At 44.3% G+C, this 13,459-nt stretch overlaps 1 protein-coding gene across 3 annotated transcripts in view; it reads left to right on the top strand.

Moving 5' to 3' along the window:
• ANKRD28 (ankyrin repeat domain 28) overlaps window positions 1–13,459 on the top strand; it is a 191,447-nt gene that overhangs the window by 91,748 nt on the left and 86,240 nt on the right. For all 3 annotated transcript variants that reach the window (XM_075586884.1, XM_075586882.1, XM_075586885.1), the window contains exon 3: window positions 13,221–13,299. In XM_075586884.1, coding sequence (XP_075442999.1) covers window positions 13,221–13,299 — 79 coding nt within the window. The remainder of the gene's footprint in view (window positions 1–13,220; window positions 13,300–13,459) is intronic.

The following is a 13,459-nucleotide window of genomic DNA, read 5'->3' as shown; positions in this document are numbered from 1 at the left end:
GGCTATTCTGAACACATGGCACATAAAGCTTGGCCCCCTGCAGATGCACTTACCAGAACTCCCTCCTACTGTCTCTGTACGTTCTCCCTACCTACCAATTAGACTGTAAGCTCCTCGGAGCAGGGACTCCTCTTCCTTAATGTCTAAAGCACTTATTCCCATGATCTGTTATTTATATTATCTGTTATTTATTGGATTACCACATGTATTACTGCTGTGAAGCGCTATGTACATTAATGGCGCTATATAAATAAAGACATACATACATACATACAAGCACTTATTCCTATTCTCACGTGTATTACTGCTGTAAAGCGTTATGTACATGGATGGTGCTATATAAATAAAGATGCATACAGATCATACCTTGCCACAGTTGTGTGTGGGAGAAAGGGGTGTGGTTTCCAAAGCTCTGCAATTATTAGGTGATTTCATGGGCTTCTGGGACTTGTAATTCATCTATTTGTAAATATTATACTATTGGAAGAGATGCAGTACTACAACTCCCAGAAGCCCCTGCAGAGAAGGGAGATCCCATGACAAGCAGCAGCCTGAAACACAGGCACTAGGAGTAGATTTAGAGGCGCTTGGGCGACCATGCACCCAGGATTTTTCTACCCTTGACAAATTGACATAAAGAAGTAGGAACTTTCATGATGTGGAAGAATATCACTGTATACGCAGGGGTGAGCAAACTTTTTAGGCCGAGCCCCCCTTTTCATCCATGAAATTTCTCGGGCCCCCCTGCCTGATGTAATCAAAATCACATGACGTCAGCGCACGTGAGCTGGTTCAGCCAATGAGGGCGAACCAGCTTTGTGACGCGTCCGCCACGCGTCTACAATCTCCTGCAGCTAAGTTCACAAATCGCTTGGGCTGCAGGCGTGCGCGCAGGCAGTATACTAGTATTGGATCACTGTTTATTTTATTGTTTGCTAGCATTTGGTAATATGTTTTTTTTCTGGTGCACAAAGGCAATCTATTTGAGGGGACATTTTCTACATCCCTTCCCTCTCCCGCCGCCCTTTTTTCCCCCTCCCTTTTTTCCTTCTCCCATTTGCTTTCCCCAGTGTCATCCACGCCTACCTACAAGTTTTATGTATTATTTATTTATTCCCGCTTTAAATGTTGCCCAGGGATCAGGGACCCCCATAACCAAACTCAAGGGGGGTACTGGTGAATCTCCCCTGCTGATCAATACTCCGAAGTGACCCCCCTGACCCAAAGAAGAACCCTCATCCCCCCCCAAAACTCATCCTCCCAAGTCCTTCAATTCTGCCATCTCTGCCTGGCCTTCATCCCTCCGTTTAGCCATTGTGTCTCTCCCTCCCCCCAGTGTCTCTCTCTCACCTTCCCCCCAGTCTCTCTTTCTCTCTCTCCTTCCCCCCAGTGTCTCTCTCTCTCTCTCTCTCTCTCTCACCTTCCCCCCCCCCCCCCCAGTGTCTCTCTCTCACCTTCCCCCCCCCCAGTGTCTCTCTCACCTTCCCCCCCGGTGTCTCTCTCTCTCTCTCACCTTCCCCCCCCCCAGTGTCTCTCTCTCTCTCACCTTCCCCCCCCCAGTGTCTCTCTCTCACCTTCCCCCCCCCAGTGTCTCCCTCACCTTCCCCCCAGTGTCTCTCTCTCTCATCTTCCCCCCAGTGTCTCTCTCTCATCTTCCCCCCAGTGTCTCTCTCACCTTCCCCCCAGTGTCTCTCCCCCTCCCCTCAATATGTCTCCCACCTCTCCATGTCTCTCCCCCTCCCCTCAATTTGTCTCCCACCTCTCCATGTCTCTCCCCCTCCCCTCAATATGTCTCCCACCTCTCCATGTCTCTCCCCCTCCCCACAATATGACTCGAGCTGCTTGCCTACCCGTGCATAGCTTCCCCACATGCAGCCTGCCCCCCCCCCCTAAATAATCTTTCGCACCCACAAGGGGCGTGCCCACCAGTTTGCGCACCCCCGGTATATAGTGTCGCTATGAACTATGCAGACTGCTGAAAAGTTAACAGGAATATACTGTAAGCATGATAATGGGAGTGCTATTATAGGTTTTGATTACCTTTTGCAAATATAAATGCATCCTTCACACCTAAATTAAATCATGTACAGTGAAAACGCCTTTGTAATTTTTCACTCTATTTTTTTTATTGTTTTAGAACTTAAAGGAGCAACCCAAGTAATATACTACATGTTTTGTTTGTTTTTCATAAATGAGTTCTGTAGTATTAGATCGGGGTGGGGAACATTTTTTCTGCCAAGGGCCATTTGGATATTTATAAGTTCGCGGGCCATACAGACAGGCAGGCACACGGCAGGCACACAGCAGGCATGTAGGCACACAGAACCCCGCCCCCTACCTCTGGTAGTTGCTGCTGCTGCTGGGGGGATCGTGTAGGGCGGATGCTGGGGTAAGTGCGGGGGGAACTGCTGGAGAAGCATGGGGGAAGTGCGGGGACTGCTGCGGGGGAAGTACGGTGGCTGCTGGGGGATTGCTGGGGCTAGTACGGTGGCTGCTGGGGATCGTGTAGGGCTGCCGGCGCCTCACACCACCTCCTCCCTCTTCCCTCCTCCCTCTTCCCTCCTCCCAATCGGGCGCGCAGCAGCCATTTTTTTTTTAAATTAGCGCGACCCCGGTTATAGCAGTTTCCTTAGCAGGGCCAGAGCAAATGATTTCGAGGGCCTTATACGGCCCTCGGGCCTGACGTTCCCCACCCCTGTATTAGATGATACTACTATTTTTTTTTATTTTAAAACTCAACTCTTAGTGTCATTTTTATACACTGAGCATCTTGTGATTTATATAGCAGGGTTTAGTCCACCCCCCCAGCAGTGCAATATCTTTGTAACACTTTCCTCTTTGTAATAACTTGTTGCCAGTATTCCCAGCAGTTTGAGGTGCAAACTGTTACCTTAATAATATAAGAATTACACGTAGCTGTTGAGTTAGGCTGCGCTTATTGTGCCGGCGACAGTGACGCAACGTCGCAGCAAAACAAATGCAATGGGACGGAGCGACGGTTTGGTTGCGATTGCTGGAAGTCATCTCTATTTGATTTTCCAGCGACCGTCGCCTGACCATTGCCGGCACTATAAGCGTAGTCTTACACTGACTGAAAGATTGATTTGAAACTGGAAGGCAGCCGTTTAGTGGGCTTGGGAAACAGGATTTTGCTGATCGATCATTGGAGAATGAATTGATCGGCAACTTAGGTAATTAGTTTTCAATAAAGGTAATCAAATGCTACATATACTAAATAAATAATATATATATTTATATTTTGCTTGAGTTGCCTCTAAGAAAAGGTAATGACTTTTTTAAATGATCTTGTTGCACAAACTTTACTCGTGAAGCAGTTTGCATCACAGAAACCTTGGCTTGCTTCAAATTGCCCCATTTGCCAAAATGCCACAGACTTTTAATCTTAGCCTTTTCACGGTTGGAGGGGCCTGCACAATGGATTATTGGCCCCTCCGGCAACTAAAGGGTTTGTGATATCGAGGCCCTTATTAAATGTGATTTTGAGGCTTTTTCTCCAGGCCAGGGAGGCTCTGGGCTCTATTCAAGCGAGAGTGGCATAATAAAGTATAGTAACTTGAGCAGCTCCACGCAAACGTTAAACAACATCCCTTTTTCACACGGGATGAAGAGATCGTAGGCTGCCAACTTGGGAGGGTCCACTTTGCATCTAAATAATTTAACACCATTTTCAATTTGCTCTGTCTTTCTGAATGTGAATTACCTTTTTGAAGTGAAACTTCTTTGCTGGCATCTACTAAATTTTTATAGGACAAAACTCCTTCATGGACACGAAAATGCGTAACGGAAATAAAGCGCGCATGCATAAGCACACGTGTGCCCCCGTTGGCTAATTCAGAGCACTAAAAATCGTTGTTGGAGACAAATGCAATCAAGGGCGTGCACGTGCCCACTCGTCCCCATTGGCTCCAAATTCAAATCAGAACATTTATCAGACCCTAGCCCAGTGGTGCGCAAACTAGGGGGCGCGCCCTGCAGGGGGGAACCAAGACTTTTTTCTGGGGGGGTGCGGCATTTACAAAGGCCCTGCGCCGAGAGCGCGAGGCCTCTGTAAACGTACTTACCAGGCTCCGGTCATGCGTCTCTGACAATGCGGCGTCAAATGATGCCCGTTGCTATGGAGACGTGACGTCAAATGATGCCGCGGGTCACGTGACCCCGCAGCATCGTTTGGCGCAAGTGGGGGCGTGACAGGAGGGAGCAGGTAGGGGGGCACAGGCGCAGGGAGTTTGCGCACCGCTACCCTAGCCTATAATCTCTGTCAACCTACCCACACTGCTCTATTCTGTGCCCCACATCCCGCAAACCTTGCTCACTAAATGCCCGTTCCCCGCTAACTGAATTCCCTCCCCTTGAATTAACGGATCTCTCCCAGGCTGCCTTAACAGGTCCCAATTTTACCCCCTCACCGGGATAATACACCACTACAACAAATACCACCATATGTTCAACTTGAAACCCAAGACAACTGCAACCCCTGGCGAAAAGCGAGTAACCGCAGCGTTGACGGGTGGCTGGTATAGCTGTCACAGCAGCAACTTTCAAAGTCGCTGCCCACAATGCTCTGCAACCACACTGGCATGGGACGGGATTTTGGAAGCTCATTAATTATACTCTCAAGTCTTTGTGATTGAATTATTCATAAAAATCATACTACAATTTACAGTAAGTGACAAAACACAAAGAAGTTTAACTTTGAACGCGCGTGTTCGAGACACACACACACACACACAGACACAGACACACCCTGTTTTTTTCATAACCTTTTATTTTCTTTAAATATGTCAAATCAATTGAGAAGAAGTTAATACCAGCTTTGTAACCTGTCATCTATTTGTATATGCACTCTGGTTGGCTTAGCGAGACACTGCCTCATCTCCTGGAATTCATGGCATTCAAAAGTGTGCAAATTAGAAGTGCAAGTTAAGAGCATTCAAAACATTCTTGTAATGTGCTGTTAGGAGACAAATTTGTCACGACCCAGATCAGAGCTTCAAATACATGATTTCCTTAATCTAGTGCGATATAGTGCGATCAAAGAAAAACTTTCTGTTTTATTTGTATTAGATATTTAAAGGGATAATCCTTCCTAGTACTAGTGGCAGTGACATGTTTCAAGCCGTTGCATGTGGGTGTTTGTGTTTTCTACCTAGGTCTAGAAGTATTTGTAAATAGAGAAATTCTTAGCTAAACCTGGTGAGCTGAGAATTGGGATGGGTTTGAGTTGCTCTGGCGACTCACTGGCTGATGTCACTGTGTGTTTTGCAAGTACTTATACAGTCTTAATCCCCTCTTGTCACCTCCCCATTGGTTCTCTAAAAAGGACAGGGTGGGCTACGGGTGACCCCCACACCCCCCGCCATCCACACCCGTTGTTAAAAAAAATAAAAAATGCTTGATTGACAAACACTTGTCATTCAGATGCCCCCAAGAAATGCAACTATTTTTAATGTGTCTCCAAATAAATGGAAGCAGGGAAACCTTCACTATTTGTATGGTGAGAAATGTTTAGAGCGGCGATAAGCAAACTCCCTGCGCCTGTGCCCTCCCTACATGCTCCCTCCTCGGTCCCCACCCCGCGTCTAACGATGCGTCAAATGACACTGCGGGGTCATGTGATGTCACGTCACCCGCGGCGTCATTTGACGTCACGTCTCCATGGCAACGGGCGTCATTTAACACCGCGTTGTCATAGAGACGCGTGACCAGAGCCTGGTAATGAAGTTTACAGAGGCCTGGCGCTCAGCGTGGGGCCTTTGTAAACGCTGCACACACCCCCCCCCCCCCAGAAAAGTCTCGGGTGTCCCAGCTTGCGCACCGCTGGTTTAGAGAATCCAATTATTTATCAAAGGGTTTTTTTTGTTTTAATTTGTATTGGTATTTTTTCAGAGTGGTGGGGTACAGAAATTAGAGGGGGACACACAATTTTCTGTCCAGCTACGGGGGATTACACCATTAATGCATTGTCTGCTTTTCTCTGTCCCTATCCTTTGCAATGGTGACAAGCTGGTTGGTGGATTTGCAGGAAACAAATTCCCCATGAACATATGTTGTGGAAAAATACTTTCTATGGTTTAGAAAGGTATTTATAGGTGTGCTAAAACTGTTTTTGCTGTAAATAATAGTCTGCCTGCTGTTAAAGATTAAAGACTTTTTATGTAGTGGTGCACAATTAAGTGCTTTCTAAATAAAGGCCTGAACTTTTTGTTCCGTTTCAAGTAACTCATTTGTATGCTAGGGGGGGGGGGGGCGTGTTCTGCTAACGAATACTGGATTTTAGTACTGTTAAGGCTGTAGGTCACAAAAAGGTCCTCGAGTTAACCATATTTTTTTGCAGCATGAGCATCAAAATCTTTATTTACTAAACAATCTGAAAAATTAATAAAAAAATTTTCTTCGTGTATGTTTACATTTAGAATAATTTGTCTCAAGCAAACCAATCCGCTCATGATTAGTATATGTTTGTTTTTAATATAACTGGAATCTGATTATTTATCGTCTATAAATTCATATTCGTATAGCTATAAAGGATGCTTGCCTGTAACTGCGGCAGAATGAAAACCTTTACCCCTGGATACAATTAGTTAATTGAGACTATTGGTAGATTTTATATATTAGCTTTAATAATAATTTGTTCTGTTTCTTTTTTGTTGTCTTTCTGATCACATATTTCAGTAGTAGTTGTGGAAAAATATGAATGCAATACATTTTTTGTGTGAATTCTTTTAAAAACTAATTTTATGAAAACTGCGTAAAGAAGCAGTTCTGCCTGCTCACCAATTAACTTTTTTTTTTCGCCCCGAACTGGCCTGTGGTCCTAAGACATCTGGGATCTCTCCCCTTTGTTCCCAATTGCCAACTGTTTGGCTGTCCACCATGCAAGACACAAAAGGGCAGACTATACATTCTCCTCTCCTGTTTTAACTCTGCACACTCTAATGCCATGCAACACTACTCCTCCCTAACCAACACACTCAAATCCAATCAACTCTTTTCTCTGTAATTAACTCGCTCCCCTGATCTTTTCCTCCCACTTCCTCCATTTCTCCTCAAGCCTTTGCTGACCACTTTAAAGGCAAAGTGGTCAGCAGTCCAGAGTGGTTGAGAAACCACATTGAGAAGACTCAACAGAAGGCAACAGCCAAGATGGCAGCACTTCACATGCTGAAGACAAGGACCATGCCCATCCAGAGCAAAGTCAACGTGATCAAGGTGATTATCAGACCCACTATGACGTACGCCTCTCCGGTGTGGAGCGGTTGCCACGAAAGGCACAGATCATCTCTTCAAAAAGCACAGAACAAGGCATTGCGGATCGCCTCTGACGCGCCACTTCTTATAAGAGTAGCAGACCTTCACAGGGAGCTGGGCATCGAGACGCTGGACGAACATGTAAAGAAGCTCAACAAGAAATTTTACAAAGAACTGGACCGGAATACAAATCCGCTGATCAAGAAGCTTGCTGTGATTTCTGTAAAGCCATTCGACCGCTACCCACGACCCATCACAGCGCTGACCCTGTGAAACCAACTCAACTGTGGTAAGTAACACAGATCAAGAAGCTTCCTAAAGGTGTGACAATACACTCAACAAGAGAACTTGGAGTAATGAGGCTCAAGCCTAGGTATCTAATGTCACCACTAACCGATTGAATCTGTCAGCTAGAACAGAACCTCCTCGTTCAGAGTGAGAATTAGGGGATTGGGCAATAACAGAAAAACTCATACAATAACTATATCAATACATTTTTCGCGATAACAATATATTACGATAACTAGTTGATTAAAAAAAATAAGCCTGTAGATGTTCTAGTAAATCTAAAAATAATTAAAAATAAATGCATTTTCTTGAGATGTACTATGACCTGTGCCCTACATTTCGAAACCCTTTCCATGTTAGGCCCGTAATATAGTGTGCACGCTTGCTGCGCCGCACTTATAATTGGCTGTGGTTAGCCAGCTATTCTATGCTAGGGCTGCGCGCGCACGGCTTGGAGCCGGACGATCGGGGGAAGACTGTGAAAACTATGTTTTTCGCGCCACTACGTGTGTGTGTGTGTGTGTGTGTGTGTGTGTGTGTGTGTGTGTGTGTGTGTGTGTGTGTGTTATATAATATTTGAAACATAAAAAAAATGCGAGAATAAATTATTTATTAACATTGTGCAATATTTGATTATATATATATATATATTAATGTTTAAAATATTATAACACACACACACACACACACACACACACCTTCCCCAGTGACACACAGACCACTTCAAAGTGACAAACAAACACACAGACCACTTCAAAGTGACACACACAGCTGCTTCCCAGTGACAAACATGCACAGAGAGACAGCTACAGTACCCAGCGACACACACTCGGTACCCTCCAAGCCTGTCGCTCACATCAGCACGGACCGTACACACACACACAATGTGTGCGTCACGTGCCGCGCGCGCACGCCCACTATATTACAGGCCTAAGGCACTCACCTTTTCTCACCTAGAATGCTCCCATCACCATAAAAAAAACTCATCCATCCACCCCTCATCCCATCACTCACCCATCGATATTCCTTCCATTTAAAAACACATTTCATTTATAAAATGTTAATACATCAACTGTTTTTTGTATGTTTAACATTTTATAAATGTTTTTAAATGAAGGGAATATCTAAGGGTTAGTGATGGGAGGAGGGATGGATGATTAGAATGGAAGTAATAAAGGAAGTTCCGGAGGGATTTGCATTTGTGCCCTGCTTTCTCTTTGGTAGTGAAAGGGTTAATAAAAGGTCAGAGGAAAAAGGGGTTAAAAGGTAACGGGCGGGGGATTGAAGAGAAAGGTTAAGAATTTTTTAGGTGGGTGGAGGCGGGGCCTTTGCGTCCTGGGGGGAAAGGGGGCTGTAAGTCCCAGTGATGTGGTCATGGGGGGAAGTTAAGAAGGGGGGGAGGGGGTTAAGGATCCCAGGGGAGTATTAGGTTGAGGGGGGGGGGGGGGGTTATGACCTGTAACTGCATTCCTGCTCTTGTGCTGTCAGTCAGCTGATGCTATCTCACATGGAGCTGCCTCCAGGCAGTCAGGAGAAGCACGACCTGAACGAGAGTGAGAGCAACAAGTCAGTCTGCAGCTCTGGTTTCGCACAGCAAGTTCAATCTGTTCCTCACCCCCACCCTCTGGGCACCATGGTAATACTGCGATAATTAATCCCCCACATCGGCATACAGTCAAATGTTATCGCAGTATTACTATGATACCGGTATATCGCTCAACTCTAGTGAGAATATTTCTGTTACTTCCCCTTCACTGTTTCTACCCAAACGACCTACTATTGGACTTTTCTCTGCTGCTCTCCTGTTACCCTCTACCACTTAACCACTTGTTACTATTCCCACACATTTTATCAGACCTCTTACTACTTACTATCCTAGTCCCCACTCCACCAGATGTTCATCAACTCCCTATCCTCTGGCACTTCCCCTTTTTAATCTTTTAAGCATGAAGTTGTCACACCAATTCTTAAACACCCTTGACCCTACGTGACTGCACCCTGTCTCACTTATGCCTTCAAACTGCAAGAACGCCTCGTCTTCTCCCACATTATCAACTTCCTTAATTCCCCTGCTCTCCTGGACTCATGAAGTAAAATCCTAAGGTCACTTGTTCCTGCTTATCTTACTTGATCTTCATGCTGCTTACGATACGGTTTCCCACTCTTCTCATTCAGATTCTATACTCTTAATATTTGTTTTAAATCTTTATATCCTGGTTCTCCTTATACTTCTCACACTGCTCCTTTTCTTTCTCTCTTGCTAGTCCCCTGTTGATCCGTCTGTTGGTGTACCTCAGGGCTCTGTTCTGGTCCTCTCCTTTGCTCCCTCCATACACTATTAGTTGACTTCATAATCGCTGTAGCTTCGGGTATCACCTCTATGCAGATAGATCTCCATTATAAACCCCTAACCTCACACCTTAAATAATTTCCACGGTTGATTGCCTCTTGGCTATATCCTCGTGGATGGTGCTCCACTGCCTCAAACTCAATAGGTCTAAAACAGCTCCTCATTTTTCCTCCTAAACTTGGCTCAATATTAAGTTTTTTTCTATCACGGTAAAAAGGACCACCATCTATCCTGTCGCCAAGGCACATTACATCGGTTTGACATTTGATGCCTCCTTTCCCATTTACATTCATGCACTAGCTAAAACTTGTCAGTTCTTTCTCTCTAACATTGTCAAGACCTGCCCTTTCATCTGTCAATCTACTGCTGAAACTTTAATACATGTCATTGTCCTCTATCCTCTGAATTATAGTAAACTACTATAAACCGGCCCCCTGCCTCATACCTTTTTTTTCCTTTTCTATCTATTCAAAATTCTGCAACTAGAATCATTTCACTTTCTCCCAAAACAGTCCCTGCTCATCTCCTCAAATTCCTCTCCTGACTTCCATCAAGTTCGGTGGTCACCTACAGTGTTCTCCCTCTGATCTATTAAGGCTCTCCACTTGTCTGCTCATTTCTTGCACTCTGTACATAAATGACTTTTCCACCACTTCCACTTCTCCTTAAACTTTTTTTTACCTTTCTGCACCTTTCTGCACCTTACTGGTGGAACACCCTCATACTCTGTGTATACACAAACACCTTTACTCCCCACTTTGTAGTCAAACCTAAAAAACTACTTTCTGAAGTTAGTATTTTAGTAGTGTAACCCCTCCTTACCCGGCTCAAAAATAGTTGTTCCAGTGAGTGTGTGTAAGGCTGCGTCCCCGCTATGATACTCCTGATGAAGCCAGAGACCCCACAAGGTTGGTGAAACACGTTGAGAAGTTCCTGAGCCAGTTGGACTAATCCTATGTTTGCGGAGCACTTTGGAGTCACGGAGAGAAGCCGGGGGAAGTGACGGCGCGACGAAGCACACCTCGAGGCTGACCGGCTGCACGCATCCCCCCTGCAGGGAGGTGGTGAGAACATCTGATGCACGCGACCTTTCATTATATCCATTGCGCTTTTTTATAGCACTATTGTAAGTGTTAATTTTTATCCATTGTCATAAAGCTGTGTTTATCATACTGATCTGCACTATTAGTTCTTTCTCTCTCTCTCTCTCTCTGTCTCTCTCTCTCTCTCTCTCTCTCTCTCTCTCTCTCTCTCTCTCTCTCTCTCTCTCTCTCTCTCTCTCTCTCGTGCTACCATCTGCTACACTGACTGGCACATTGAGAAGCTCACCATATCCACATATCCTCACCACATTCCAGTGCCTGTTTTCCATTGGAATCCTGTAAGTAGGATATCCATAGAGCCAAGTTATTGCTTTATCTCTATATTACGTAACCGTAATGTCATTAAAATAAAATTTCTGCTCAGTTAAAATATGGTACAACTTAGAATTTTTGAAATACAAGGTATTACGTGTCAGTCGCCATGCAACTTGTCTGTCTTAAAGCAGTAAGGCCCCATTTTTGTTTGTTACATTTTTTTGTAACTTGTGTTAAAAAGGCAGAAAGTATATCCTCTGCAATAAAGTTTGTGTCTCTTCCCTTTCAGGTCACTTGTCGTTTTTGTTTACAATTTTTCTTTTTTTAAATTGGAAGAAAGTCAGAAAGTAAAATATTCAAAGTTTTATCCGAGTGTATTAAAGCTGCAGTTCAAGCGGTTGTTTTTTTTCCATTCAATATGTGCATCAATACAATCTAGACAGAGGATGAGACACGCACTCAATATCAATGGTAATAGAGGTGGGGTACTTAGCTGCCGGTGCGCTGGTCCTGGGGCGCTCCTGTAGTCCCAAATGTCCCAGTACAAAGAAGAAGAAGCAGGCACACGGTCTTACTCAAAAGGAGGTTTAATATGCCATAAAGTCCAACGTTTCGGCAGTCAAATGCTGCCTTTCTCAAGGTGAAGGCCTTCACCTTGAGAAAGGCAGCATTTGACTGCCGAAACGTTGGACTTTATGGCATATTAAACCTCCTTTTGAATAAGACCGTGTGCCTGCTTCTTCTTCTTTTGTACACCAATTCAATCTACACACTGACAAGTGATGAGCCAAGTTGCTGATCGATCAGTTCTCATGCGTTCACTAAATGCATCTTGGTTCCTGTTCTGCTGCACTGTGACAGCCAAAGTTCTGTGAGGAAGATCATGTGACCAGGCAGGCACTAGATTCAATTGGTACTCTGGTAGAGAGGAAAAGAAGTTTGTGTGTGCAGTTCCTTAACAATCTTCTCTCCAAATCTAAACTTCTCCTCCTGCTACTCCCAGTCTCCCGTGATCAGCGGGGCAACTATAAAAACATTGACACACAAATGGGGCGCAAAAAAAGGGGAAAACAAAGATTAATAAATTCAATAAAATGCTTTATAAATTGACTCATAAAAACATATAGATGAAAATAAAAGACATGATCCGATGTGATCACAAAAGATTAAAAAAAAAAAAAAAAAAACCACAAGGCTCATGGTATAAATACCACCACTCCAGACAGAACAAACAAAAGCCTTAAGATGTAAAAAGGAGAAAAACCTTATTTCCTTAACTTCTGTATGCGAGTGTCCTCGTGGAGCGGCTCCGCTGCTCCCGGGTTACGTCGTCACGTGTCTCCAGGCGCAGCTATGATCTCACCACTCGAAAAAGGTTTTTGTATATGTATATGTGTGTGTGTGTGTGTGTGTGTGTGTGTGTGTGTGTGTGTGTGTGTATATATATATATACACACACACACACACACACACACACACACATACACATACACATACACACATACACATACACATACACATACACATACACATACACATACACACACACACACACATATACACACACACACACACATATACACACACACACATATACACACACACACACACATATACACACACACACACACATATACACACACACACACACACATATACACACACACACACACACACACATATATACACACACAGTTCTTTTTAGATATCTGCTTAAAAACATTTTTTGTGCAGTACCTACATTGCCTTTATTTTTTATTAACCAAGATAGAATAACTTAAATTGGTGAAATATAAGAGACTGGACTAAATTGCTTCCTATGTCATGCAATGAATCTAATATAATTCTGTGTTTTAGGGGCAGATGTAATGACCAAGCGGCCGATCGAGCTGTTTTTCATCCTGAAATTACCCATTGACTTCACTGATCATGTACTTTACTTATTTCAATTGCAGGATAATGAAAAGAGAACACCTCTGCACGCCGCTGCATATCTGGGAGATGCTGAAATTATTGAGCTGCTTATTTTATCTGGTATGTTCCCTTTACTGTCTCTAAAGCAGGGGGAGGGGGTAGGGTGAGGGTCGCCGGGCGCCGCCAACTCCAGTCCTCAAGGGCCACCAACAGGTTAGGTTTTCAGTATATCCCTGCTTTAGCATAAATAGCTCAGTCATCAACCGAGCCACCGAATTAA

Source organism: Ascaphus truei, chromosome 2 (assembly GCF_040206685.1).
Source record: "Ascaphus truei isolate aAscTru1 chromosome 2, aAscTru1.hap1, whole genome shotgun sequence".
Classification (NCBI taxonomy): domain Eukaryota; kingdom Metazoa; phylum Chordata; class Amphibia; order Anura; family Ascaphidae; genus Ascaphus; species Ascaphus truei.
This window is presented reverse-complemented; position numbering and strand designations above follow the sequence as displayed.